Source organism: Podarcis raffonei, chromosome 2, assembly GCF_027172205.1.
Source record: "Podarcis raffonei isolate rPodRaf1 chromosome 2, rPodRaf1.pri, whole genome shotgun sequence".
In the NCBI taxonomy this organism is placed as follows: domain Eukaryota; kingdom Metazoa; phylum Chordata; class Lepidosauria; order Squamata; family Lacertidae; genus Podarcis; species Podarcis raffonei.
Genome location: NC_070603.1, coordinates 112222710 through 112247285, shown reverse-complemented (window position 1 = coordinate 112247285; position 24576 = coordinate 112222710). Strand labels below are relative to the sequence as shown.

General features: G+C 48.2%; 1 protein-coding gene across 2 annotated transcripts; it reads left to right on the top strand.

Moving 5' to 3' along the window:
- Positions 1-195: 195 nt before the first annotated feature.
- Positions 196-24576, top strand: SAPCD1 (suppressor APC domain containing 1). 2 transcript variants are annotated; one of them, XM_053379318.1, is made up of 6 exons: positions 571-1591; positions 14005-14141; positions 19528-19665; positions 20396-20497; positions 21560-21670; positions 24171-24576. In XM_053379318.1, exons 1-6 carry the CDS (start codon positions 1141-1143, stop codon positions 24291-24293), a joined length of 1062 nt encoding a protein of 353 aa, XP_053235293.1. In that variant the 5' UTR covers positions 571-1140; the 3' UTR covers positions 24294-24576. The 2 variants fall into 2 exon arrangements, with proteins under 2 accessions (XP_053235294.1, XP_053235293.1); XM_053379319.1 differs by lacking the exon at positions 21560-21670 and having other exon boundaries at positions 196-1591.

Genomic DNA, 24576 nt, shown 5'->3' with positions numbered 1-24576 from the left:
ACTGTTCTTAACCTGAGGTACCACTTTAGCTAATGGGGCCTCCCGCTGCCGCTGCCCCACCACCGCACAATTTCTGTTCTCATCCTGAAGCAAAGTTCTTAACCCGAGGTACTATTTCTGAGTTAGCGGAGTCTGTAACCTGAAGTGTCTGTAACCTGAAGTGTATGTAACCTGAAGCGTATGTAACCCGAGGTACCACTGTATATCCTGTATCTCATATTTGCCAGTGCCTTACATGTTAAATAAATAAACTCTCCTCAGAGAGAAACCCAAATGATCTTAAACAAAAGGTTATGTTAGAATGCATGGCTTAAACTTATTTGAAATTTGTTGTCTGTTCAGAACTCAATTATTTAAATCATAGCAGTATGTGTACTTGGAAGGACCTACTATCTTACATTAATGGTACCCATAAAAAAGAGGGGAAGGAAGGAAGAAGAAGGAAGGAAGGAAGGAAGGAAGGAAGGAGAGATGACCCCACTGACCCCAGCTTCAGAGTTCAGCTACCCACCAGGAGGCCAAACCTTCCCCCCCTCTCCCTCTCCCTCCCTCTCTCTCTCTCTCTCTCTCTCTCTCTCTCTTTCTCTCTGCCCCAGAGGAGATGCCACCTCGTTAGACAGAGCCGCTAATCATCTGGCGTCCAGGGCGATTATCTGGGATGGGTCACATGATTCCAATCCCAGCTGACCCCCTCCGCACCCCCCCACCCCTGCTGCTCCGTGGACCGGCTTGGCCAATCTGACTCAATCAGATATTCCAACTCTGACAAACTAGAGACCTCAGCAAAGCCCCAGAGCAATCCTGGCCACGCAGACGGCGGCAGCAGCAGCCGTAGCCGCAGGAGCCCTGGTTTCCTCACCCAGACCTTCTGCTGCTCTCTAGCCCACTAGCCTAGTCCCCTCCCAGAAAGCCCAGATGTCCTGAGGACACCCTCCTGCCTGCCCTCCCTCCCCCTCCAGAATTACTCTCCCCTCCTGGCCGCCAGCCCCACTGTTTCATTTCACTGGAATTAAGGCTTTCTCCGGCACTCTCTCTTGAATCCCAGTTGCTCCCTCTTTCCAGAAAAGCTCTCGGGGGTCTTCCTGGCTTCCCCTGCTGCGAATTCCCTGGCCTCCTGAGGACCCCTGAACCCCACTCCCAATGAGCTCTGGGCTGGCGGCCCCATCCCTCCCACCCACCCCAGAGGACCCCCCTCCTCCGGCCCGAGGCACCCGCCTCCCGCGCCCCTTCCTCCGCAGCCTCCGGACGCTCTTTGAGATCCTGGATGACCAGCGGAGCGGGACCGTCCATGTCTCAGAAATCGAGAGCCGCTGGGGCCGTGGGGGCTGCGGGGTGAGCCCCCCGGGGGACAGCGAGAGGTGCCAGCTCCCTGGCGGTGTGCTTCAGGCCTTGCAGCAAGTGGCGGAGCCCTGCGGAGGGTATTTGAGTTTCCCCCGCCTGGTGGCCGGGCTGAGAATCGCCCTCCTCCGGGCCGAAGAAGAAGAGGAGAAGGAGGTCGAGAAAGCTGGAGAATCGGGCGCTGGAGTCAGCGGGCAGGCCGGCGAGGGGCAGAATTCAACTTTGCAGTCGATGAAGAACTTGAGTCGGATACGTAAGTGGGAGAGGAGGAGGCCAGGAGGCCTGGGCTTGGGGTCAGGGTGTTGCTGTGGGGCTGGAGCGCAAAACCAGGATTCCTGAATAGTGGGAACTGGGGTGCTTTTACAGTGGTACCTCAGGTTACAGACGCTTCAGGTTACGGACGCTTCAGGTTACAGACTCCGCTAACCCAGAAATAGTACCTTGGGTTAAGAACTTTGCTTCAGGATGAGAACAGAAATCACGTGGGGGCAGCAGAAGGCCCTGTTAGCTGAAGTGGTACCTCAGGTTAGGAACAGTGTCAGGTTAAGAATGGACCTCCAGAATGAATAAAGTTCTTAACCTGAGGTACCAATGTATTCTTGGGAAAGAGATTGTGGCAGGAGAGAGAAACCTCAGGACAGGAGTAGTAAGCCAACATGGTGCCCATCAGATGTTTTGGACTATAACTCCTGTCAGTCCCAGGGAGCACGACCAATGGGAGACGGTGATGGGAGTTGTAAGTCCAAAACATCCGGCGAATGCCATATTGTCTACCGCTGCCTTAGGACTCCTGGGTCCTCTGGGAATGTGTGTGCCAGTAGCTTTGAGGAGGTGATGGAAGGGAACCAGGCCTTCTGATGTCTCACTGGGGCTCAGTTTAATGAATGGATTACCAGGGGGCAATTAATTAAATTGGACTGGGACTTGCTAGTCTGCACCTTTCTGCTATGCTCCTGCTTCTGTTATTGGGGGCGTGTCCTGCAGAATTGGGGAAGAACTTGCCCAGGTGAAGACCACCTGGTGGAAACCTTTACACATATGGTTCTTAATTGTAAACTATATGCTGATCTCCGTCAGCAATTTCTAGATCAACTCTGCATCCCCAAATGGAAACCAGAGTTGGAGGTCATACATTTTCTATTACTGGGGAATGATCAGGAGCTCACCAAGTTAGTGGCTAAATATCTCTACTTGGTTTTTGTCATCGAAATACACTGCAGACGTCTGATCTCCCTAGAAACCTAGAGATGTAACGATAGACTGCTCTGCCTCTTTTCTTTCAGCAAATGTTTTGTGCCACTGGGGAAGTGGTAATTCTGTATTGATTTGTTTTGGATGTTTGGATGTGATGCCAATAAAAGGTTTGATGATGATGAGAATTGGGGAAGGGCAGAGCACATGGTTTTGCAGGTTTAACCCCCGCCTCTCCAGGTATGGTTGCTGGGGAAAGTTCCCCAAATGCTGCTGGCATTTGTTCTGTGGGGAGAGTGTGCACAGCGATGAGCTCAGTGGTCTGACTATGCCCCTATAATCAAAGTGGGATGTAGGGGATCTGGGTTGTCCTCATCTGGCCGTTGCAGAGAGTTGAGTGCCATTTGGTCCCTTCCAAGTTGCTGGGTCTACAGGGCTTAAGCGACAAGCTGGAAAGCTGGTTACTGGGACAGGACAGAATGAAAGGGAGGTCAGGCAATGAGGAAAGTTGATAAGGGAATCCAGAGTTTGATCCAGAGGTCTGTTCACATTACCCCCCTAGAGCACAGTGAAGTTGCTGTATGGTTGTTTTTTTACTGCATTTCACAGCTCTTCTCGGCTGCTCACATCGGCATAATATATTTTCCTTGTGCAGACGTGGTTCCCATCTTGGGCTAGGGACAAATTAGGACTGCAGTCAGCGCAGGACGCATTTTGGATAATGTCCTGTGTTGAGGGATTGAAAGCCCAGCATTGGAAACGCAGTGAGTACACAGGTTTTGTAACACACACACACACACACACACACACACACACACACACACACACCCCAGCAAGGCAGGAGACCTTCCCTCTTTGTTGAGTTTGTTTTTGCGTTGCCAGCTGACCGGATCAGCTTGATGTGCAGAAGTCAAGAGGCAATGCTTTTCAATGGCCATACCGCTTTCTAATGTTTCCCTAAGGAGTATCTGTGTTAGCCTTTTGCAGCAAAAACAACAAAGAGCCTTGAGTTTGCCCTTTTAAATGCTAACAAATTTATTGCGGCATGAGTTTCTGTGGACTACGGTCCACTTCCTCAGACGTATGGGAGTGTCCATTAAATAGCACAGGAGCTTTAAAAGCCCTAGCTAGTGTGACTCGGGTTGAGAGAGACAGAGCAGTGCAGTGGTTAGCACAATGAAATCTCATGACACTCCCTGTGCGCTGCTGGACAAGTCCCTACCTCCCTGCCTGATCTACCTCGCAGGGTTGTTGTAAGAATAAGAGTGGGAGAAGAATTATGTGTACTGCCATGAGATTATTGGAAGAAAGTATTTTGTTTCCCACACATTCTGATCAGTTGCGTTGGGAGGGGGGGATCCAAGTCAGAGGGCACTTTCTCCTTTGCTCCTGTACTAGTTGTTGTTGTTGTTGTTGTTGTTGTTGTTCTTCTTCTTCTTCTTCTTCTTCTTCTTCTTCTTCTTCTTCTTCTTCCTCTTCCTCTTCCTCTTCCTCTTCCTCTTCTTCTGCCAGTGTGGTGTAGTGGTTAAGAGCAGTGGACTTGTAATCTAGTGAACCGGGTTCGCTTCCCCGCTCCTCCACATGCAGCTGCTGGGTGACCTTGGGCCAGTCACACTTCTCTGAAGTCTCTCAGCCCCACTCACCTCACAGAGTGTTTGTTGTGGGGGAGGAAGGGAAAGGAGAATGTTAGCCGCTTTGAGACTCCTTCGGGTAGTGATAAAGCGGGATATCAAATCCAAACTCTTCTTCTTCTTCTCTTCTATACGTGCCTTTCACCCTAAGGTCCTAAGGCAGCGTACAGCATCAAAACACAATATTAAAAACAGTTTAAAACAACTCACTACCATAAAAAGACCTGCAGGGCATAGGGCAATATCCAAATTTAATTAATTAATAAGAGGGGTCCAAAAAAACCCCCCACCAAACACCCCATACACCTCAGGTGTCAAAAGCCAAGGGAAAAGAAGTGTCTTTATTTTGCTTATTTGAGGCACATGAGAGTCAGAAAGGAGCAAATAGTATGGCTCTCTTGAGACGGTACCATTTTGGACCGTGTGGGTGGCTGGGGACATTGTCCTCTTCAAATGCCCCAAAGCTCTCCCCAATAGAGAAAGGAAGCATGAGAACCCTGGCCCAAAACTATTCACCTTGACCTGTCGTTAGCTTTTTTTTTTTTTACAAGCGTAAAGTGTTTGTTGTGAAGTCCAGGTAGCAAGCTAACCTCCTCCCACCTATCACCACATAAGATGCAAGTTCTGCCTCTCAATTTGGGGGTGCGGACCCTGCAGTCCTCCGGCCCTTGCCACACTACATCTCCCATCAACCCCAGCCGTGATGGTTAGGGGGTGATGAAGAGCTGTCGTTCAGCAACATCTGGGTCCCGCCCCCCCCCCCCGATTCACTCCAGACTTGCAACGCTTCTTTTTAGGAGCAGGCCCAGCTATCTCATCTTTGCTTGCGTGGCACGCTGCTTTGGACAGTGGTCAGCTGGGCGGATTTGATTTCTAGAGGGGTGCCGGGTATACTGCAGGTTGTGGAGATTTGGGGCAGCTGCTGTTTTTGCAGCATGGCAACAGAAGGGTATGTTTGTGTGTGTCTTTGGAGCAGTGTGATCAGGAGGGAAAGGGGGAAAAGAGAAATACAGTGGTACCTCGGGTTACAGTCGCTTCATAGAATCATAGAATCATAGAGTTGGAAGAGACCACAAGGGCCATCGAGTCCAACCCCCTGCCAAGCAGGAAACACCATCAGAGCACTCCTGACATATGGTTGTCAAGCCTCTGCTTAAAGACCTCCAAAGAAGGAGACTCCACCACACTCCTTGGCAGCAAATTCCACTGTCAAACAGCTCTTACTGTCAGGAAGTTCTTCCTAATGTTTAGGTGGAATCTTCTTTCTTGTAGTTTGGAACCATTGCTCCATGTCCGCTTCTCTGGAGCAGCAGAAAACAACCTTTCTCCCTCCTCTATGTGACATCCTTTTATATATTTGAACATGGCTATCATATCACCCCTTAACCTCCTCTTCTCCAGGCTAAACATGCCCAGCTCCCTTAGGCGTTCCTCATAAGGCATCGTTTCCAGGCCTTTGACCATTTTGGTTGCCCTCCTCTGGACACGTTCCAGTTTGTCAGTGTCCTTCTTGAACTTCAGGTTACATACGCTTCAGGTTACAGACTCCGCTAACCCAGAGGTTAGAGAACTTTGCTTCAGGATGAGAACAGAAATCATTTACTGGGCATTGTGGGGAGTGATATAAATAGAAAGGAATGTAAGCTCTTTTTATATGCAATAACAGCAGCAAGAATATTACTGGCCCAAAAATGGAAGCAAGAAGAATTACCGACGATTGAAGAATGGAGGATAAAGTTAATGGACTATGCAGAACTAGATAAACTAACAGGAAGGATTCGAAACCGGCGGGACCAGAAATTCACGGAAGACTGGAGTAAATTTACAGACTATTTGAAAAGTATTTGTGAAGATCAGACGACGTTTGTAGGTTGGCAAGAAGTTTTGTGAGGAGTATTATTGGAAGTATTGCAAAAATGGAGAAGGGGAAGGATGATTTGTTAAGAGATGTAAAGGCAATATAAAGCTAAGAAATGCATAAGAAGTGGTTAAAACGGTGGATCATCAGAGGTGCTGATGGAAGTCTAAAAAGTTTGTATAAGTGATACGTTTTGTGGTGCATTTTATAATGTATATTTTAAAATCAATAAAAATTATTTTTTTTAAAAAAAGAGAGAACAGAAATCATGTGGCAGAAGTGGGAGGCCCCTTTAGCTAAAGTGGTACCTCAGGTTAAGAACAGTTTCAGGTTAGGAACAGACCTCCGGAACGAATTAAGTTCTTAACCCGAAGTACCACTGTAAACACAGCAAGTGAGAGGGGGAAGGTGGATGTGTGGGCACCTCTGCTTTTCCCTCTCTGCAAACACGCTCTTTCTCTCCCTTCTGCCTCTGCGCCCCTGGCAAGCCTGCGGCAACTCAGCCGCAGCACCATACGGCCAGGGGTTTAGCGCTCCTGATCCTGTCTCCCCAGCCATAGAGACGACCAATCCTCTTAGCCGGCTGCTCTCATCCACCCCCTCCCACCCCCAGCTCCCCAGTAAGGCGCTTTTGTTAATGGGCCACGCATTGGACAGCCCCAGAGGCTGGAGTTGAGGAGTGGGAGTGGGATTAGACTGCATAAATAACCTGTCTGCCCACCCCCACGTTTCTCCTCCGGCCTGCCCCTTCCCGGCAACATGTGCAGCTGTCCGTCATCCTTCAGTTTCTCTGTTAGGCATGCCAGGATTTCAAACAGATAGGCTTGAAACCTGGCAGAGCTGCTGCCAGTCCGTGTGGGAAATACTGAGTTAGATGGACTAGTGTGTTTCTGTCTCGCCTGCGGCTCTCTTTGCAAAGAGCAGCAACCACATTATTACATGAGCACTGTTCCACAGCATTTGATATTTTCATTGATTTTCATTGATATATTCATTTGAAATAAAATGGGTTTATGAAGCAATTCTTTATCTTCCCACCACGCTGACGAAGAATTCTATGACACAGTAGTCTATACAGTGGTACCTCGGGTTACATACGCTTCAGTTTACATACGCTTCAAGTTACACTCCGCTAACCCAGAAATAGTGCTTCAGGTTAAGAACTTTGCTTCAGGATGAGAACAGAAATCGTGCTCCGGCGGCGTGGCGGCAGCAGGAGGCCCCATTAGCCAAAGTGGTGCTTCAGGTTAAGAACAGTTTCAGGTTAAGAACAGACCTCTGGAATGAATTAAGTACTTAACCCGAGGTACCACTGTATCTGGAATCACTGTTCAGTGTTGGACATCATATTTGCTGAATACACAAAGCATCACAGCTTGTCTGTCATCGTACAAAGTCTCGTAGCTCTGGTAGAATATTTTCAGAGACTTTGAGACTAAAGAATTCATTTTGGACTTTTTATGGTTTGAAGGAATTCTATAAAAGATTGTTTATTGCATATGTACATGGTCATCGTGTTGTCTAGACATTGCTGATGTTCTCTTTGCAATGCAAGCTGGGTGTATTTGGGTCAATTTGCCTGTGGTGTGTTCTTTCCCTGCACTCACGGCCCCAGAGTAGTGGTCAGGGCCAGATTGAGGTTTGATGAGGCCCTAAGCTACTGAAGGTAATGGGGCCCTTTATATGTCCAGCTGTCCTTTGTCAACAACAAATTGTTGCTGTTTTTTGTGTTGAATATATGCTGTATGGACCTAACAGGTATCTAAAGCCATTTGCACATGTTGCCATGCAACCAGTGCATGCAGAATGTAGGCACCCTATACAGTGGTACCTCAGGTTACAGACGCTTCAGGTTACAGACGCTTCAGTTTACAGACTTCGCTAACCCAGAAATAGTATCTCGGGTTAAGAACTTTACCTCAGGATGAGAACGGAAATCGCGCAGCGGCAGCGGGAGGCCCTATTAGCTAAAGTGGTACCTCAGGTTAAGAACAGTTTCAGGTTAAGAACGGACCTCCAGAACGATTTAAGTTCTTAACCCAAGGTACCACTGTATATAGAAATGAGCAAACCAGTGATATTTTAGGGAGCAGGCTAGCAGGTGGGGCCCATTACTTACATCATAGGAGCCTACACAAAACAAAACACTGTTGCTGTATGTAGGTTTTATTTTATTTGTTTTTTGTCTTATATTTTGGAAATGTACATCCAGATTTTTTTCCCTTTAAATTTTTTTGGGGCCCCCAAGAGAGCGGGGCCCTAAGCTATAGCTTGTACGTAAATCTGGCACTGATTGTGGTCCCTCGGTTCTCACACGCCTGAAACCCTCCCAACCTCCTCCCTCCCCGGCAACTTTTCTCCTCCCGTGTCCACTGGATTCTGACAACACCTTCATCAGGGTATATTTGATTTAAATCAAATAAATTTAAATCACTAGACAGTAAGACTTGATTTAAATCTTTTTCTTTTCTTTTCTTTTTTACAGAAAGACTCATTCTCACTGGTCTAATCTTAATTTTTACAACCAGGTGAAGGTTTCATTTTTGGTAGTTCAGAGTAGTTTCTACAGTCATATCAAAAATTACTGATTTGGTTATACTATTGGAAATGCATAGACAGATAATTGTGAAATTATTGCGAGGTTTAATAAGTTAACTGTTTAAATTTGGAAACTTCTCTGCTGTACTTTATTGGAAGAAGAAAAACAATCATTTCCTTCATAACAATTTATTTAACTAACACAATAACATTATAGCATATGTGTCCATGTTTGTTAATTGATGAGATTAAACAATTTAAAAAAAAAAAAAAAACAACTTAGACTGAGTTTTAGTACACATGAAAAGCAAATCCTTATTTCCTGATGAATAGCCTTTGGACTGTAATGTAACTAAATAGAAAACTATCTTTAGAAAGTTTTTTTCTCCAAAACTTTTTTATTTTAAAAATCCAATTTAAATTTAAAATATCCAATTTTTTAAAATCCGATTTAAAAAAAATAATCATTGATTTTCATCCACCCTGACGTTCATCCCTCCATACTAAGTACGTGAAGAAGAGCCCTGCTGGATCCAGCGAAAGATCCACCTTGTCAAAGGGCAAAGGACTGTAACCATGAAATTAGCAGGGGGGGGGGTTCTTGCGGAGGGCAGGAAAGTTTCCCTGAGAGGCGTCATCAGACCCCTGGGTTGGGGATGAGCCCCCTCTTTGTGAAAGTGAGCAGGTGAAACTCTGGATTAGGAGAAGCACCATCTGGTCCTTTTCTGTAGGGGATTGGGGCAACCTTCTGGGGTTCACCTGCCAATGGTGGGTGGGGCCAGAGGGGAAAGTGGGTGGAGCAAAGGATGCGAATTTTACCTTTGTACGGCAGGCTAGTTTCTGCGCACAGACATCTCCGTTCTCTATCCAAATGAACAAGACGCATTGACAGAGTTCAAGGACACATTCCAGCCATGCAAAAAACACTGAAGGAGGGTGGGAGAGCAAGGCTGGTCAAGGGGTGTGGCCTGGGAAGAGGGTGTGTGACTTGGGAAGAGTCCCAAGGTCAACTTGGTGAGGCCTAGAAGGATGCATTTGGCCCCCAATCATGCACGGCATGGTTGTCACTTTCAAAAGAGGGCAGAAGTGCACATGTGCCTTTAAGATTCCTACAGAAGTTCAAGTTGCCCACTCTAAATACAGCTGTTGGAATGAGAATTAGTTTGTGAAATGAATATTCTGGGCTAGGCATAGCAAACTCCGGCCCTCCAGATGTTTTGAGACTACAATTCCCATCATCCCTGACCACTGGTCCTGTTAGCTAGGGATGATGGGAATTGTAGTTCCAAAGCACCCGGAGGGTTTGCCTATGCCTGTTCTGGGCCGTTGTACAAGTTAGCAAACGATAGAGCCGGGCCGGCACACAGACACACAGTTGTTGTTTTTCTGCATTAAAGGGCAACTCACTTTTGCTTTGGCAAACATCAGTTTATCTTGGCATGACTTTGGAGGGGGGCGGGGAGGGCAGGCCTTCTCCTTACATTAACTTGATCCTAGCAGGAGATTCCCAAATGCATGCCAGGTTGAATGAAATCAGAGCGGGGAAGAAGAAAAGGCAATGGAGGTCTTCAGATCCAAGTCGGTGGGGAGTGGGAAGTTAGCACCGGGATAAGTAACAGGATTCTATAGGTTGGGAACGAAAGGCTCCTGGACCCATTGCCGATTGACAGTTGATATCCCAGCTGCTGTCCGCAGCAGCGTAGGGGAGAGTTTGGCAGCTCTCAGTGCCTGGCGCTGGGCCATGGGCATCCCTCCATCTGCTGAGTTGGCCGGGAACTGCCTTATTGTCTGGGAGGCAGCCACTCAATCTGTAGCAGCCGACTGGCACCATACATCCCGTGAACTGTGGTTCTTGTGCATCAGCTGAGCTCTGAGCAGAGCTTTGCCCGGTCAGCTTCTCCTTCTTCCCTTTCCTCCTTCTTTGCTATGGGGACTATGGGGTTGTGGCGCTCATCTCGCTTTCAGGCCGAGGGAGCCGGCATTTGTCCACAGACAGCTTTCCGGGTCATGCAGCCAGCATGACTAAACTTCTGGTGCAACAGGACACCGTGATGAAAGCCAGAGCACACAGAAATGCCATTGACCTTCCCGCCGCAGCGGTACCTATTTATCTACTTGCGCTGGTGTGCTTTCGAACTGCTAGGTTGGCAGGAGCTGGGACAGAGCAACGGGAGCTCACCCCGTCGTGGGGATTCGAACTGCCGATCTTCTGATCAGCAAGCCCAAGGGGCTCGGCGGTTTAGCGCCACATGCATCCCATTTCATGTTTTTTCCCCTGTGAGAAAAGAGTGTAGGACTTAGGTGGGCCACTGCCTTGATGCAGTTCATCTTACCTTCTTACAGTGAAGCAATTTATAAATTGTTTTGTTAAATAAATGCTCAGTAGGCAGGTTGTCTGGGTCGCGACCATTTAAAAGGGGGGAAAGGCTCCTATTTGCCTTTCGATGTGGTTCACTCCCGTTCTGAAATGGACTTCTCTCTCTTTGCCACATCCCAGTTGCTTTAATTAGAGCCACTAATTACAGGGGCTGATTGATTAACTGAGCCCAGGCTGGCGGAGGTCCAGAGGGATTGATTGCCCCGGCTGACTTTCCAGGGACAGAATTAATGAGGAACAAAGCACTCGTGGAAAGAAAAAGCAAAAAGCAAATGTAGGACCCAAGGGGCCTCTCCCCTGCTTTCTGCCTGTGTCCCTATATCCTGTCCTCCAGCGCTTGCTGTTCCTGCTGCGTCGAGGGTAACCAGGTGCAAAGCAGGCCTGGCTTCCTCCATCAATGTGTCAGAGGAAAGTTGTGGCAGGAACATGCTGTCATGCCGGGGTGGAAAAAGGAGCCATTAGGGACACAGGAAGCTGTCTTCTAACTGAGTCAGACCATTGGTCCATGGAGCTCAGTATTGTCAACACTTGAGTGGCACCAGCTCTCCAGGGTACCAGGCAAAGGGCATTCCTAAACGGCCTCGGTCCTGTATACCTGAAGGAGCATCTCCATCCCCATCCTTCAGTCCAAACACTGAGATCCAGCGCCAGGGTCCTTCTGGCGGTTCCCTCCCTGCGAGAAGCGAAGTTACAGGGAACCAGACAGAGGGCCTACTCGGTAGTGGCACCCGCCCTGTGGAACGCCCTCCCATCAGATGTCAAGGAAATAAGCAACTATCCTACTTTTAAAAGACATCTGAAGGCAGCCCTGTTTAGGGAAGTTTTTAATGTTTAATGATGTATTGTGTTTTTAATATTTGATAGGGAACCGCCCAGAGTGGCTGGGGAAACCCAGCCAGATGGGTGGGGTATAAATAATAAATTGTCATTATTATTATTATTCCAAGCTCTACACCTGAAGATGCTGGGAACTGAACCTGGGACCTTCTGCATGCAAGGCAGAAGCTTTGCCTTGGAGCTACGGCCTTTGAATGTTCTGTAGTGTGCAGAACATGGTAGAAGTGTGTGAAATTATGCGTGGTAGAGAAGAGAGCATTCTTGCCTTCTCCCATAATACTAAACCTCCCTCAGGGTTACCCAATGGAACCGAATGGTGGGATGTTCAGGATGAGCAGAACTGCTTCACATAGTGCAGAGTTAAGCTACGGAACTCACTTTGCTGGCTTTAAAAGGGACTTACACAAATTCATGTAGAGGAGAAGGCTGTTGCTCCATGCCCTGCTTGAGAACTGACCAGAAGCTTCTGCTTGGTCACTGTGGCAAGCGGGATGAATTCTGGACTTGACAGACCATTGGCCTTGGAGGAATAGGGAAAGTCATGTCTTCCTCCCCCCCCCAAAGAATCCTGGGAGCTGTAGTTTGTTCAGGGTGCTGAGAGCTGTGAGGAGACCTCTCTTCTTTTCACTAAAATCCTGAGAGTGGTTCAAAGGTCAATACCCCTTTCCTGTGAATTCCTCTGTAAGGGGAACGAGGGTCTCCTACCAACTCTCAGCATCTTTAACAAAACACAATTCCCAGGATTCTTGGGGGGGGGGTGTCTTTAAAGTGGCATGTTGCAACATGAGTCTGCCAATCGAATCCCACCCCGAAACTGTAGCTGTCTGGGAGTGAATTGCTGGGTTGTATTCACCGTAGCACCTGCAGGTTGTTCCATCAGCACATCCTGTAGTCTAAACCACCGAACCTCTTGGGCTTGCTGATCAGAAGGTTGGTAGTTCGAATCCCCATGACCGGGTGAGCTCCTGTTGCTCTGTCCCAGCTCCCTCACAGGGGTCACCCAGATGCGGGGTGGGGGGGAGCCTGCAAGCGGTACCTGAGTGCAGCAGTGATCTCCCCACCTGCGATTGCTCAGCAACTGGTATTCAAAGACATACCATTTCTGGCAGTGGTGGGGGAACATAGCCATCATGGCTAGCAGCCCCCAATAACCTCAGCCACTATGACTTTGCCTAATCTTCTTTCAAAGCAATCCAAATTGTTGGCCATCACTTCCTCCTGTGGCAGTGAGTTCCATAGCTGAACGATGCTCTCCGTCGCTTCCTTTTATCTGCCCTGAACCTTCCAACGTTCAGTTTCATTGGATGTTCACGAGTTCTCGTGTCGAGAGCGAAGGGCGGGGGGGAGGAACTGTCAGTGCTGCAATTCCCAGAATTCCCTGGGAGGAGGGACTGATTGTTAAAGCACTCTGGGAACTGTAGTTCTGGGAGAGGAATAGCGAGGTCTCCTAACAACTGCCAGCACCTTTAATGAACTACAGCTCCCAGAGTTTTTTGTGGGAAGCCGTGGTGGTTTAAGCTCAGGGCCACCTCTCCTGGTATACATCCCACAGAGAACATTAAGGTCTTCAAATAAAAACATCTTGGAGATCCTGGGCCACAGGGAGGTTAGGCTGGCTTCAACCAGAGCCACGGCTTTTTCGGCTGTGGCTCCGATCTGGTGGAACACTCCGTCACAAGAGACTAGGGCCCTGCAGGACTTGACATCTTTCCGCAGGGCCTGCAAGACAGAGCTGTTCCACCAGGCCTTTGGCCAAGGCACAGTCTGACCCCCCCTCCTTCTGTAATCCTCATAGAACTCTAGCCCAATGGTTGCCATTAATTTGATTCTGAATTGATTTTAGAATGAATTGATTTTAGAATATATTTCAATTAATTGATTGTGATTTTATGTAAACTGTGTTACTTTTACTGTTTTTAGCCGCTCTGAGCCCGGCTTCAGCTGGGGAGGGCGGGATATAAATAAATTATTATTATTATTATTATTATTATTATTATTATTATTATTATTATTATTAATGTATGGTGTGACTGTCACCAATATGGGTTGGTATTCCTACGAGGATTATATTGTGGCACGAAAAACCTGCATGAGGGAGCAGTATGAGGTCCACTGTAAACAGCAGGATGCTCAAAAGTTTATCAGATCAAACGACAACAAATCAACCTGTAAGTTCCTTCCCCAACCCCTTCTTTTGAAAATATGTTTATGGCATAATGAATCTCTTTCTCCAGGAGAATCCGATGGGAAAGGAGTCACGCGGTCGCGTAGCATCAACAGTTCCCTCTGTCAAGCTGGGAGGCGCCGGAGTATCCGACTTCCGAAGGAACTGCGAAGACACACCATTTCCAATGCCTTGGAATATGATATGGTGAGGAAGCCCAGGGAATGGCTCCCAAGGGCCCTTCCAGACAACATGGTCACTGAGCCTCCTTTTTGATTTGTTTATGGGGAGTTGAGACGACATCAGAACGAGTGTTAAGCCACACGTTTCAAGTGCATCTTCCCATCCCTTTCTTTATTGGAAAAAGTCCGGCCTTGGGACATTCCAATCCACTATTAGTTGTGCAACTTAAATGTGATTAAAAAAAACCAGCCAATGGTCTGCAAACATCCTAAGCGTCATTTTTAGTCAGGCATTCCACATGCCACACCTTTGTGTGCAAATGGAAAACAATGTATTTTTCCCTCTTCTTTTTTTTCCCAGCGACAGGAGGATTATTCAAGCCTCAAGAAATACAAATCAGCATCGTTAATTAATTTAAAAAAACCTGCCTCCAGGCTGCAATTGTCCTTTGAGGTCGCTCAGTCCAAGGTTGTGTTTACATCGCAAACCTCTTCCACATGATCCTGACTTGCGTGACCTCAAAAATTGTAGTTCTGCTGGGCAGCCAGATAGGGGTGAAGCACTCCGAGCACAATTCAAAGTGTTGGTGCCCTAAATGGCCTCAGTCCAGTATACCTGAAGGAGTGTCTCCACCCCCATCGTTCTGCCCGGACACTGAAGTCCAACGCCTAGGGCCTTCTGGCGGTTCCCTCCCTGCGAGAAGCCAAGTTACAGGGAACCAGGCAGAGGGCCTTCTTGGTAGTGGCGCCTGCCCTGTGGAACGCCCTCCCACCAGATGTCAAAGAGAAAAATAACTACCCAACTTTTAGAAGACATCTGAAGGCAGCTCTATTTATGGAAGCTTTTAATGTTTAATAGGTTATTTTATTTTAGTGTTTTGTTGGAAGCCGCCCAGAGTGGCTGGGGAAACCCAGCCAGATAGGCGGGGTATAAATAATAAATTGTTGTTGTTGTTGTTGTTGCCTGCATTCTCTGCAGGAGATCATGAAGATGAAACCGAGCTGAGAGTTAAGGGCGTGAAAAGAGCAGGGGTGGCTTAATCAATACAAATGTCATTGTACGGTCTCAGTAAAAGCAAACTGAAATTGCAAAATCCTACGATTTCTGCCATGCACCGAATTAAAACCCATTGTATTCTATGAACTAAGGATAGGAACCATCCAAGATGCAATGAAACTAACTAAAAACTCTTAAGGAGTCTTTGCCGCAGGAAAGAGAAATCCAGCAACGGTTTCTGCAATTTGTTTTGTGTCAACAAAGTAATTGTGTCAACCCCAAAAGTAGGCCAAATCCCCCCCCCCTGCCAGCCATTTTGTCCCTATTCAAAATTGCTTTTCTCTCAACCCACCCCTTCCATTGCCACTCCCCTCACCCCAGGGAGGTCCAGGTTCATGCTGAAAGGAGACAAGACGGACAAGGCCAGATTGGAAAGGAGTGCAGTTCATATTTGATTTTAAGTGTGTGTTTGTTTGTATTAATGCGCATATTGTCTAGCTTCCACACAGCTTGTGTTGTTAGTTGTTTCCAGGGTGCTGGTTGGACCTGAAAGGTATGATTACCGAATGTTGCTTCCGGATGACCTGTTTAAAAAGCGTTCAGTCTGATGTATTTGCCTCCCTGCCTGATTTGCTCTGTCTGCCTTCTGTGGGGAAGGGCTGCCCTCCCTTTGTAATGAGCTTTGAAAAGCGCCGTCTGCAGCTGCCTGCTACATATTTCAATGCATGCCTGCTTTGGCTCTGAAGCGGCTTCCAGGCATCCAGTTTTTATCAAGCATTTGTCCTGATTTGCTCGCACAGAGTTTGCAGGGAGGACAGACAACATCAGCTGTTTACGGAGTGTTTGTGGTAGTTCGTTTGTGGGCAGGTTAGACCACATTGCCTCAAGCGTTACCCCATGCTTTCCAATTTGCATTAATAATAATAATAAATTTTTATTTATACCCCGCCCTTCCCGGTTCAAAAACCAGGCTCAGGGCGGCTAACAATAAAATTAAAACACTTTAAAACACTTTATTATAAAAGCAGCATAAAATACAGTATAAAAACATGAATAACAATAAAAATAAAAAATCAATTAGATAATTCCCAGGGCTAGCTGGCTAAATTGATCCTACTTGGGCCAGCGAGGAGGCCAGGGGAGAATTAGTGGTGGGGTCTCAGAGCGGGTGATGTTCATAAAAGGGGAGGGGGAGGGAAGAGAAGGGAAATAAAAGATCAGGCTGAAAAAAAATTAAAGGCTAGGCAGAATAGCTCTGTCTTACAGGCCCAGCAGAAGGAGGTTAAATCCTGAAGGGCCCTAGTCTCCTGGGACAGAGCATTCCACCAGGTCGGAGCCATCACTGAGAAGGCCCTGGCCCTGGTGGTGGATAGTATGACTTCCTTAGGGCCCGGGACCTCTAAACTATGGTTATTTATGGACCTTAAGGTCCTCTGCGGGGCATACCAGGAGAGGCAGTCCCGTAAATACGAGGGCCCTTATTACTTCCCTTATTGCAAAAAGTCTAATTTTGGGGTTGGGTGGGGGGAAGTGGGCTTGTTGCTGTAGTTGAGAGTCCTGGACTAGATGACCCTCAGGGTCCCTTCTAACTCTACAATTCTGTGATACTGTTATCGCGCAACCGAATTTTCTGGCCTGTGCTGTGATTGAAACCCATCTTCGGAAATCGCTATAGCCTTGGAAGCACCCAAAATTAAAAAGTCAGTCTAAGACACCTTCAGCCAGGGCCAGCTGGCACCCCAAAAAGTTGAGGATATAGTTTTGAACGAGGCCTTTTCTTCATGTTGCAATCGTAAATTGGCAGAGCAGTGTGTTCTGCTCACCTCTCTTTGCACCCCAAGCGAATTCAGCCAGCTGGAAGGGCAGGGATTATGGCCACCATTGTCCGGGGCAACTGAGGCTTTAAAGCATATCCCACGATGCACTGGGGGGAAAGTGCTGATTTCAGCCAAATGGGATGGGGGGGTAGATTCTGGACACTGTTGCTTGCCCCCAGGGCAGAGAAGGGGTCTGAGGGGAAGAGGGGAAAGCAGAGGAGAAGGCCGAGGTGAGAGACGGCGAGAGGTTAGCAGCGGAGGAGAGCAGGCAGCGCAAATCCATTTGAAGAAAAGAAGGCGAATGTGGAAGACCGGGCAGGCAGCAGAAAAGGGCGAGGAAGGGTGGAAACGCTAGGAAGGAAGGAAGGAAGGAAGGAAGGAAGGAAGGAAGGAAGGGTGTGAATGAGTGAATGAGGAGAAGGTTGATGGAGGGGTGTGTGAGACAGAAGAGAGCATCTGAAAGGGGCGAGAGCTGAGGGATGGGAGAGGGAAACCGCTGTGGAGGAAGGTCGTGACAGGATTTGGGGAAGAGGGTGTGACAGGGGAGCATAGCTGTCAACTTTCAGATTTGAAAACAAAGGATCAGCAGCCTCGAAAATAAGGGATCAGCAGCATAGCTGTCAACTTTCGGATTTTGAAAATAAGGGATCAGCAGCCTCACCCGTCCCGCAGACAGTCTACGGGATATCTAACAATCCGGGATAGCTGTGGGAAGCGGCGCTGGGATAAGGGAATTTCCCGCAAAAAAGGGGAAGGTTGACAGCTATGCAGGGGAGCAAAAAGTGCCTTAGAGGAAAGAGGACTGGCTGAAAGGAGAGTCCAATGTTTGAGGAGAAATGAGGAAAGGCTCAGAGAAACGTTCCTGAAGGAATTGGGGAGGCCCTGCTGTGCTGTTTTAGTATTTGGCTGCCGGCGGCGGAGCTCTCCGTGACGACACTGGCCTGGAAGCAGGTGGGACGTGACTTGTGGGGAGAGAAGAAGGAGCTACGTCGTCCGAGCGTGACTTCTCCCCTCCTCAGGCAGGGGCGCCGCTGTGAGGGGACCTCGCTGCCCTGCTGGGATGCCAGGGTGGCCCCCTTCCCTCCTGCTCTGGGCGTTGCTGCCTCCCGGCCCCCACTGCGCCATGATGGCAGTCCAGAAAGGCTACACCATCCTCATCGTCCCATTGGGCACAGCCCTCAGCAGCCTGGAGGCCCTGCGCTTCTTCTTCTGGGTGAGTCTCTCTGCGGCTCAGGTAGCTGGGACCACGACGACACACACAAATATCCACACCCCTTTGTTCTGGCCTCCCTTAGACCTTACCTCCTCCCAGACATCCAGTGTTTTGAAGTTCTAAAAAAGAATTTGTAGAACCTTAGAAATGAGGAAATGCCTTGTTCCTCATCCCTCGAGAGAGCCTGGAAGGTGTTCTGTGGGTAGCAGGGTCTTCTCCACGGTGGCACCTTGCCTTTGGGATTCCTCCCACTAGAAACTCCATCCAATTGCATCTCGGGTTATTCTCGTGTTCATTATTTTAGTATTGCATTGACGTGCAGTTTTGCAGCTAGTTTCGTCGAAGGGGCTGCTCCACCCTGTATTCTTGTCGCAAACCGATGTTTCGATAGGGTGTGCTGTTTTCATTGCGGTTTGGAGGTTTGGGGCATCTCATAGAATCATAGAGTTGTAAGAAGCCCTGAGGATCATCTAGTCCAACCCCCTGCAATGCAGGAATACGCAGCTGTCACTTACGGGGATCCAACCTGCAACCCTGGCGTTATTGGCGCCACGCTCTAACCAGCTGAGCTGTCTCACTTTCTGAGCTGCATCGAGAACTGGTTTTGAAGTGTGGTTTCACGTTACATAGAATGTTTATGTCAAAATGCCACTTCTGCATATAAAAGTGACTGAGTGGGCGTTTATGGGGTAAGGTAGCAATTGGCAATGGGCTCCTGCCCTCCTGCTGCTGCTTTGGCAGGTGCCCTTTCCGGGGAGCTCAGAAGGGTGTTGCTTTGCCCCTCCCCGCCTCCTCTGCCATCTTGCATCATCTGAGTCCCTTCTTCATGTTCCTCCTCCACGTGAGGTCCAGAGGGTGGCAACACAAGAACAGGGCCTTTTCTGTGGTGGCTCCTCGTTTGCGGAACACTCTCCTCAGCGAGTTTCATCTGCCTCCTTCATTATAAATATTTTTAAGCACCCTGCAAAAACGTTCCTCTTCAGTCTGGTCTGATTAGCATTTTACAGCCTTTTAAATGTGTTTGTGGGAGTGCAGGGTTATTGATTTGTTAACTATTTGTGCTTTTATCTTGTGGACCACCCTGAGATCTTTTGATGAAGGGCGATATATAAATCTAATAAATGATGATGATGATGATGATAATCTTTGGTGCCTGGGAGTGAACTTGAGGCCTTCTGTGCCCAAAGCATGGGTTCTATACCCTTTGAGCTACGGCTCTTCGCTACTTTGTGTGGAAATGTTTACATCCTTCTTTGCAAGGTGCCTTCTCCCTTAGATGGAGGTCTCCTAAGCATTGCAAAGTCGTTCTGTGCTGTTGAATCAAATAAACCCACCCACCCCGCAAATCACAAGCTGGAATCTTGACTTTGCCCCCGTCTTACAGCTGAAGCGAATGCAAGAGCTGGAACGGGAACGGGACGCCTTGCTTCAAGGGCTGGAGATGGTTGAGCGGGTGCGCGACTGGTTTCAGCGCCACCTCCTGGAGGCCCAGAGGCGTCAGAAGCACATGGGAACGGAGGCAGTAAGTACCAGGCAGGACCCGAAGGAGAGCAGATACCACCCTTAGGTGGTATCTAAAGGTGCTAAGGGTGGTCTGGCTATTTTGGCACCTGGGGCAGAAAATCCCACAAGCGCATCTCGCTTCCCAGGGCAGTAAAGCTGCAATAAAAATAAAATAGCTAACAATTGGCAGCCCTTTCACGAGACCCAAAATCAGGTGCCTCAGGCATTTGCCTCACTCTGCTCCAGGTAAGGGCCGGCCTTGTGTGATGATGGAGTATTTGTGGTGCGGCATTCAGTAGGCTGAGATACACATGAGGTTCTGTGGATTTTACTTGTCCCCTTTTCAAAGCACGTATGTTTAATTTGACAACTGTCACACATTTAGGGACCTCCCCAGTTCGGAATAAAAGGTAGCAGGGATTAGGAGACTAGTAAAATCCAAAGGTCACTTTCAATGTGAAATCTTTGACCTGGTTCACACAAGACACTGAGCCAAATCTTGGCTTAGCAAGACCCTCGCTGTCGCTGCCACACTAAGCCAAGCCAAGGTGGTTATTTCAATTACACAAACGCATTTTCACACCTGGGCTGAAAGGTCGTATATTAATTGCAAACATCCTCATACTTTTTTTCTATTTACCTTTTTTTGAAAAACAACAACTCTTTGAATTGCAATCTTCAGGATACAATTTCTATACTGAGTTTTGTTTTGCTTTCCCCTGCTCACTGTTGTTCTTGCACAACCGCAGAGCTATTTCCCAGACCCTTACTCCAACCAGAGCTGCCTGCTGCTGGCCAAGATCCAGGAAGTGAACCTGTGCTTGAAAAACCTGCTGGCTTCTCCTGGAAAGGTCAGTGGGGACAGAGGGGAAGGGGAGGGCCTAGGGTTGGGGCAGTTCTGTCCTGGGGGGATATTGAAGAAGTGACTGCCTTGGGAGGGAGGATCGTTCACGTTTCTAGCACAAGGCGAAACAGACAGATCTCACCTGTCAGGTGCAAGTTCACCTGAAGAAGCTCTACAGAAGTGAGCAAGAACTGGCTGAATACAGGTCTTTCTCATTTCCATGGGCTTTGCATACAATAGCTTCCCAGCAGGCTGTATCCAAATGTTAAGCACTGGGAGGAGGGGTTGCCTCCCTTGGTCAGCAAAATGTGAGCTGAAATAGAAAAATAAGGATGTGGTCCATGTTGGAATAAGACTGGTTTGGATGGATGGCACATCTGGAGACACCTTTGACTCCTTTTTTACCTTGGTCAGGGCACATGCCTCTGAACACATCTGCACTGCGTCTGCCTGTGATCAGAGAACAAGCACCCTATTATTATTACTATTATTATTATTATTATTATTATTTATCATTTATACCCCGCCCATCTGACTGGGTGGCTCCCAGCAGAATATTAAAAACACAAGAAAACATCAAACATTAAAAACTTCCCTAAACAGGGCTGCCTTCAAATGTCCTCTAAAAGTCAGGTTGCTGTTTATTTCCTTGACATCTGCTGGGAGGGCGTTCCACAGGGCAAGCACCACTACCAAAAAGTCCCTCTGCCTGGTTCTTGGTAACCTCACTTCTCGCAGGGAGGCAACTGCCAGAAGGCCCTCGGCGCTGGACCTCAGTGTCCGGGCTGAACGATGGGGGTGGAGACGCTCTGTTTAGGGAAGCTTTTAATGTTTAATAGGTTACTGTATTTTAATATTCTGTTGGAAGCCGCCCAGAGTGGCTGGGGGAAACCCAGCCAGATGGGCAGGGTATAAATAATACATTATTATTATTATTATTATTATTATTATTATTATTATTATTATGAGGCCCCTTTGCAACGCAGGAGTGCTGGATAAAAAAAATGGGTAGTATGTTGTGTAAGGAAGTTGCGCTCAGATAGTTATGCGGGTTTCCCCACTTCTCTAGCCTGAAGTCCCACCTCCTGGTTTTGGGGGCCCCCTTTATCCACCGGGAAAGAAGGAGCTTCAGCAGCAAGCTGTCACAGTCCTCAAGGAACAGAACCACCTGCTGATCAAGGTAAGGGGAAAATCCACAGGCTGGTCCATTTAAACAAAAAACCAAAATGCCCAAAGACAGAGTGGTGGGACGACACAAACAGGGGGTCCAATGGTCAAGAAGGCAGTTTCTGCACATGTTGTAGAGGGAAGTGAGGGGCTCATCAACTTGGGAAGGGAGCCCGCCTAGGAGAAGGAAAACTCTGGTCTTAAACCTCCTCTGCCTTACAGTTATACACATTTGTGAGAAAGGCTTCGGGAGTAAACTCCAAGGAACAATCTGTGCCCGCTACTTTGGGACAAGAAAGGGTTAAGGACAGGCATAGGCAAACCCAGCCCTCCAGATGGTTTGGGACTACAACTCCCATCATCCCTGGTCCTGTTAGCTAGGGGTGATGGGAGTTGTAGTCCCAAACCATCTAGAGGGCGAGTTTGCCTATGCCTGGCTAAGGAGTAAATCCTAAACAAATCCGGAGTGGAATCCCTAAGGCAGTTAGATGGCGCCTTGTACGCCTCCTTCCGGCAACTCCTGCAGCCCAGCTGGTGCCAAATGTATTGCTCTGCTTTCCTTTGGACCACATCAGCGAGGCCGAGACGGGGGTCTTGTCATCTGGGCAGCCCAGGACCTCTGTTATGTACTGAGTTGAATAGGATCCAAACTGCAGCAGTCTGATTGGTCCTAGAACAATAGGATCCAAAAGGCAGCAGTCTGATTGGTCCTAGAAAAATAGGATTCAGAATGCAGCAGTCTGATTGGTCCTAGAACAATGCAGCAGTATGATTGGTTGGCAGGAACCACCCAATCATGCTCCAGATAGAAGTGAATCCACAACCTGATTGGCTTACAGTAGAATTCCGGAATTAGCCAATCATGTGCAGCCCATTGTGTAAATAATGTATATAAAGCAGATACTTTGAGGGGACATTCATTCATTCCTCCTCACCACTATGAGCTGAATAAAGAGCATGAAATCACTTTGCGACTCTGAGTATATTTCAACCTCCATGCACATGGCCCAGGCTTGCACCCTGGAGAGGTTACTTTGGTGCTGCTAATGCAGCCGTTTGACTTCACCCCCAGAGGCACACTCCATTGTCTCTCGAGACAGACGGATGCCGACAAGTCAAGCAATCGTGAAAGCCAGTGGCTGCCTCAGGATTCGCCCTTTGAGGAGGCAGACTGAGACGACCTCCTGAGACACAGCTTTTGGACACATTAAAAGATGTGCACCTTGACACACACACCCCCAGAACTGAGTCCCTGTAACAACTTGGCAGTTCTGTTCTTGATAACGCTGCTTGCCTGCCTAACAAACGGTCTCGGTGTTTCGATTTCTGGGAATGAAGTTGAGAGATGACCTAATCTGGGGAGAAAACAGCAAAGACCTGGTGAAGAGAGCACAGCAGAGGTTATATTTTCTGAGAATCCTCCGGAAAAACAATCTCTCAAAGGCATAGCTGTCAACTTACAGATTTGAAAATAAGGGACCCGCAGCCTTGAAAATAAGGGACCAGCAGCCAAAATAAGGGGCCTGCAGCCTCACCTGTTCCAGGCACTCCAGTCTTCCTGTCCTCCTGCAGTCTGGTCAAACTCATGTTGGGTAGCTTCGAGAACACTGTCCAACCAACTTTGTAACCAGAGGTTCAACTGAATAGAATCTGAATCACATGCACCACAAGGCCTGTGCAGCCTCAACTTAAGATGGCTCCCCGGCCTGGCTTTGCACTGCAAAGTTTGCAGCAGCACGTGCAACAAAATGGCGTCCAGCATTCAAAAAACCCCTCAGCTTGCATTAACTAGCCACACACAAGGCATGCAAGCTCCATCCCCCAGTCGTTCTTAGACTCCTTATTGGGTGAGCAACACAGCCAAGCAACACAGTTGGAGCCTCCCTCCTCCCTGGCCGGCAGGGAGGGAGGGAGAGGAGCTACTTCCTTTGAAATTTAAGGGACATTTAAGGGACATCCATCAATAAGGGACAGCAGCGGGACATGGCGCTGGAATAAGGGACTGTCCCTTCAAATAAGGGTCACTTGACAGCTATGCTCAAAGGACCTGTTGATGGCATTTTACCATTGTACTGTGGAGAGTGTATTAACTTATGGTCTGTGTCTGTGGTTTGGGAGCTGCATGGTCAGGGGAAAAACACTGCTGTCCAGGGTCGTAAAGACTGCAGAGAGAATAATTGGGTGCACTCTTCCCACCTTGGATCAAATCTACGCTTCCGGGTGCCATAAGAAAGCTGCAGAGATAGTGCAGGATAGTGCGCACCCTGGAAATGATCTCTTTCAGCTTCTGCCTTCTGGAAGAAGGTACAGGGTTATAAAGACTAGGACTAGCCACCTAAGAAACAGTTTCTATCCAAATGCGATTTTGGTTTTAAACGCAGTGTAAGGAGTCTCTATAGGAGTATAGTGTATTTTAAAATGGGGTTTCAGAGTTTTTGAATGGCTTATGTAGATTTTTCAGTTTCATTGTTCTGTATGGGACAATGACAATAAAGATATCGTATCATACACAGGAAGTGTCTGAGAAGAGCGACCGCATTGCCCAGCTGGAACAAGAGAAAGCAGCTCTTTGCAAGCAGCTGAAAGAGACCCGCGGCTACAGGCTACCCAGCCACAAGGAGTCCACCTTTATCTGACAGCCAAGGCCACACTCTGTCGACGGTCGGCGGCACGGCGATGTCCCTTTGTCCCCCCTGTGCCCGTGACATCACTTCCTTCGACTGGCCATCTTTCAGACAGACCTTTCTTGTGAAGGGGGCGTCGCAAACGTTTTCTCCTTTATGCCATTTTGGCCTGCTCCTGCAGGAGGCGCTAGAGGAACACTAGACCTCTAGTCATCCAGCCCAATCCTGAGGGGCCCGCAGCTCAGTCACAGAGCATCTGCTTGGCATACAGATGGTCACAGGTTCAATCCCCGGT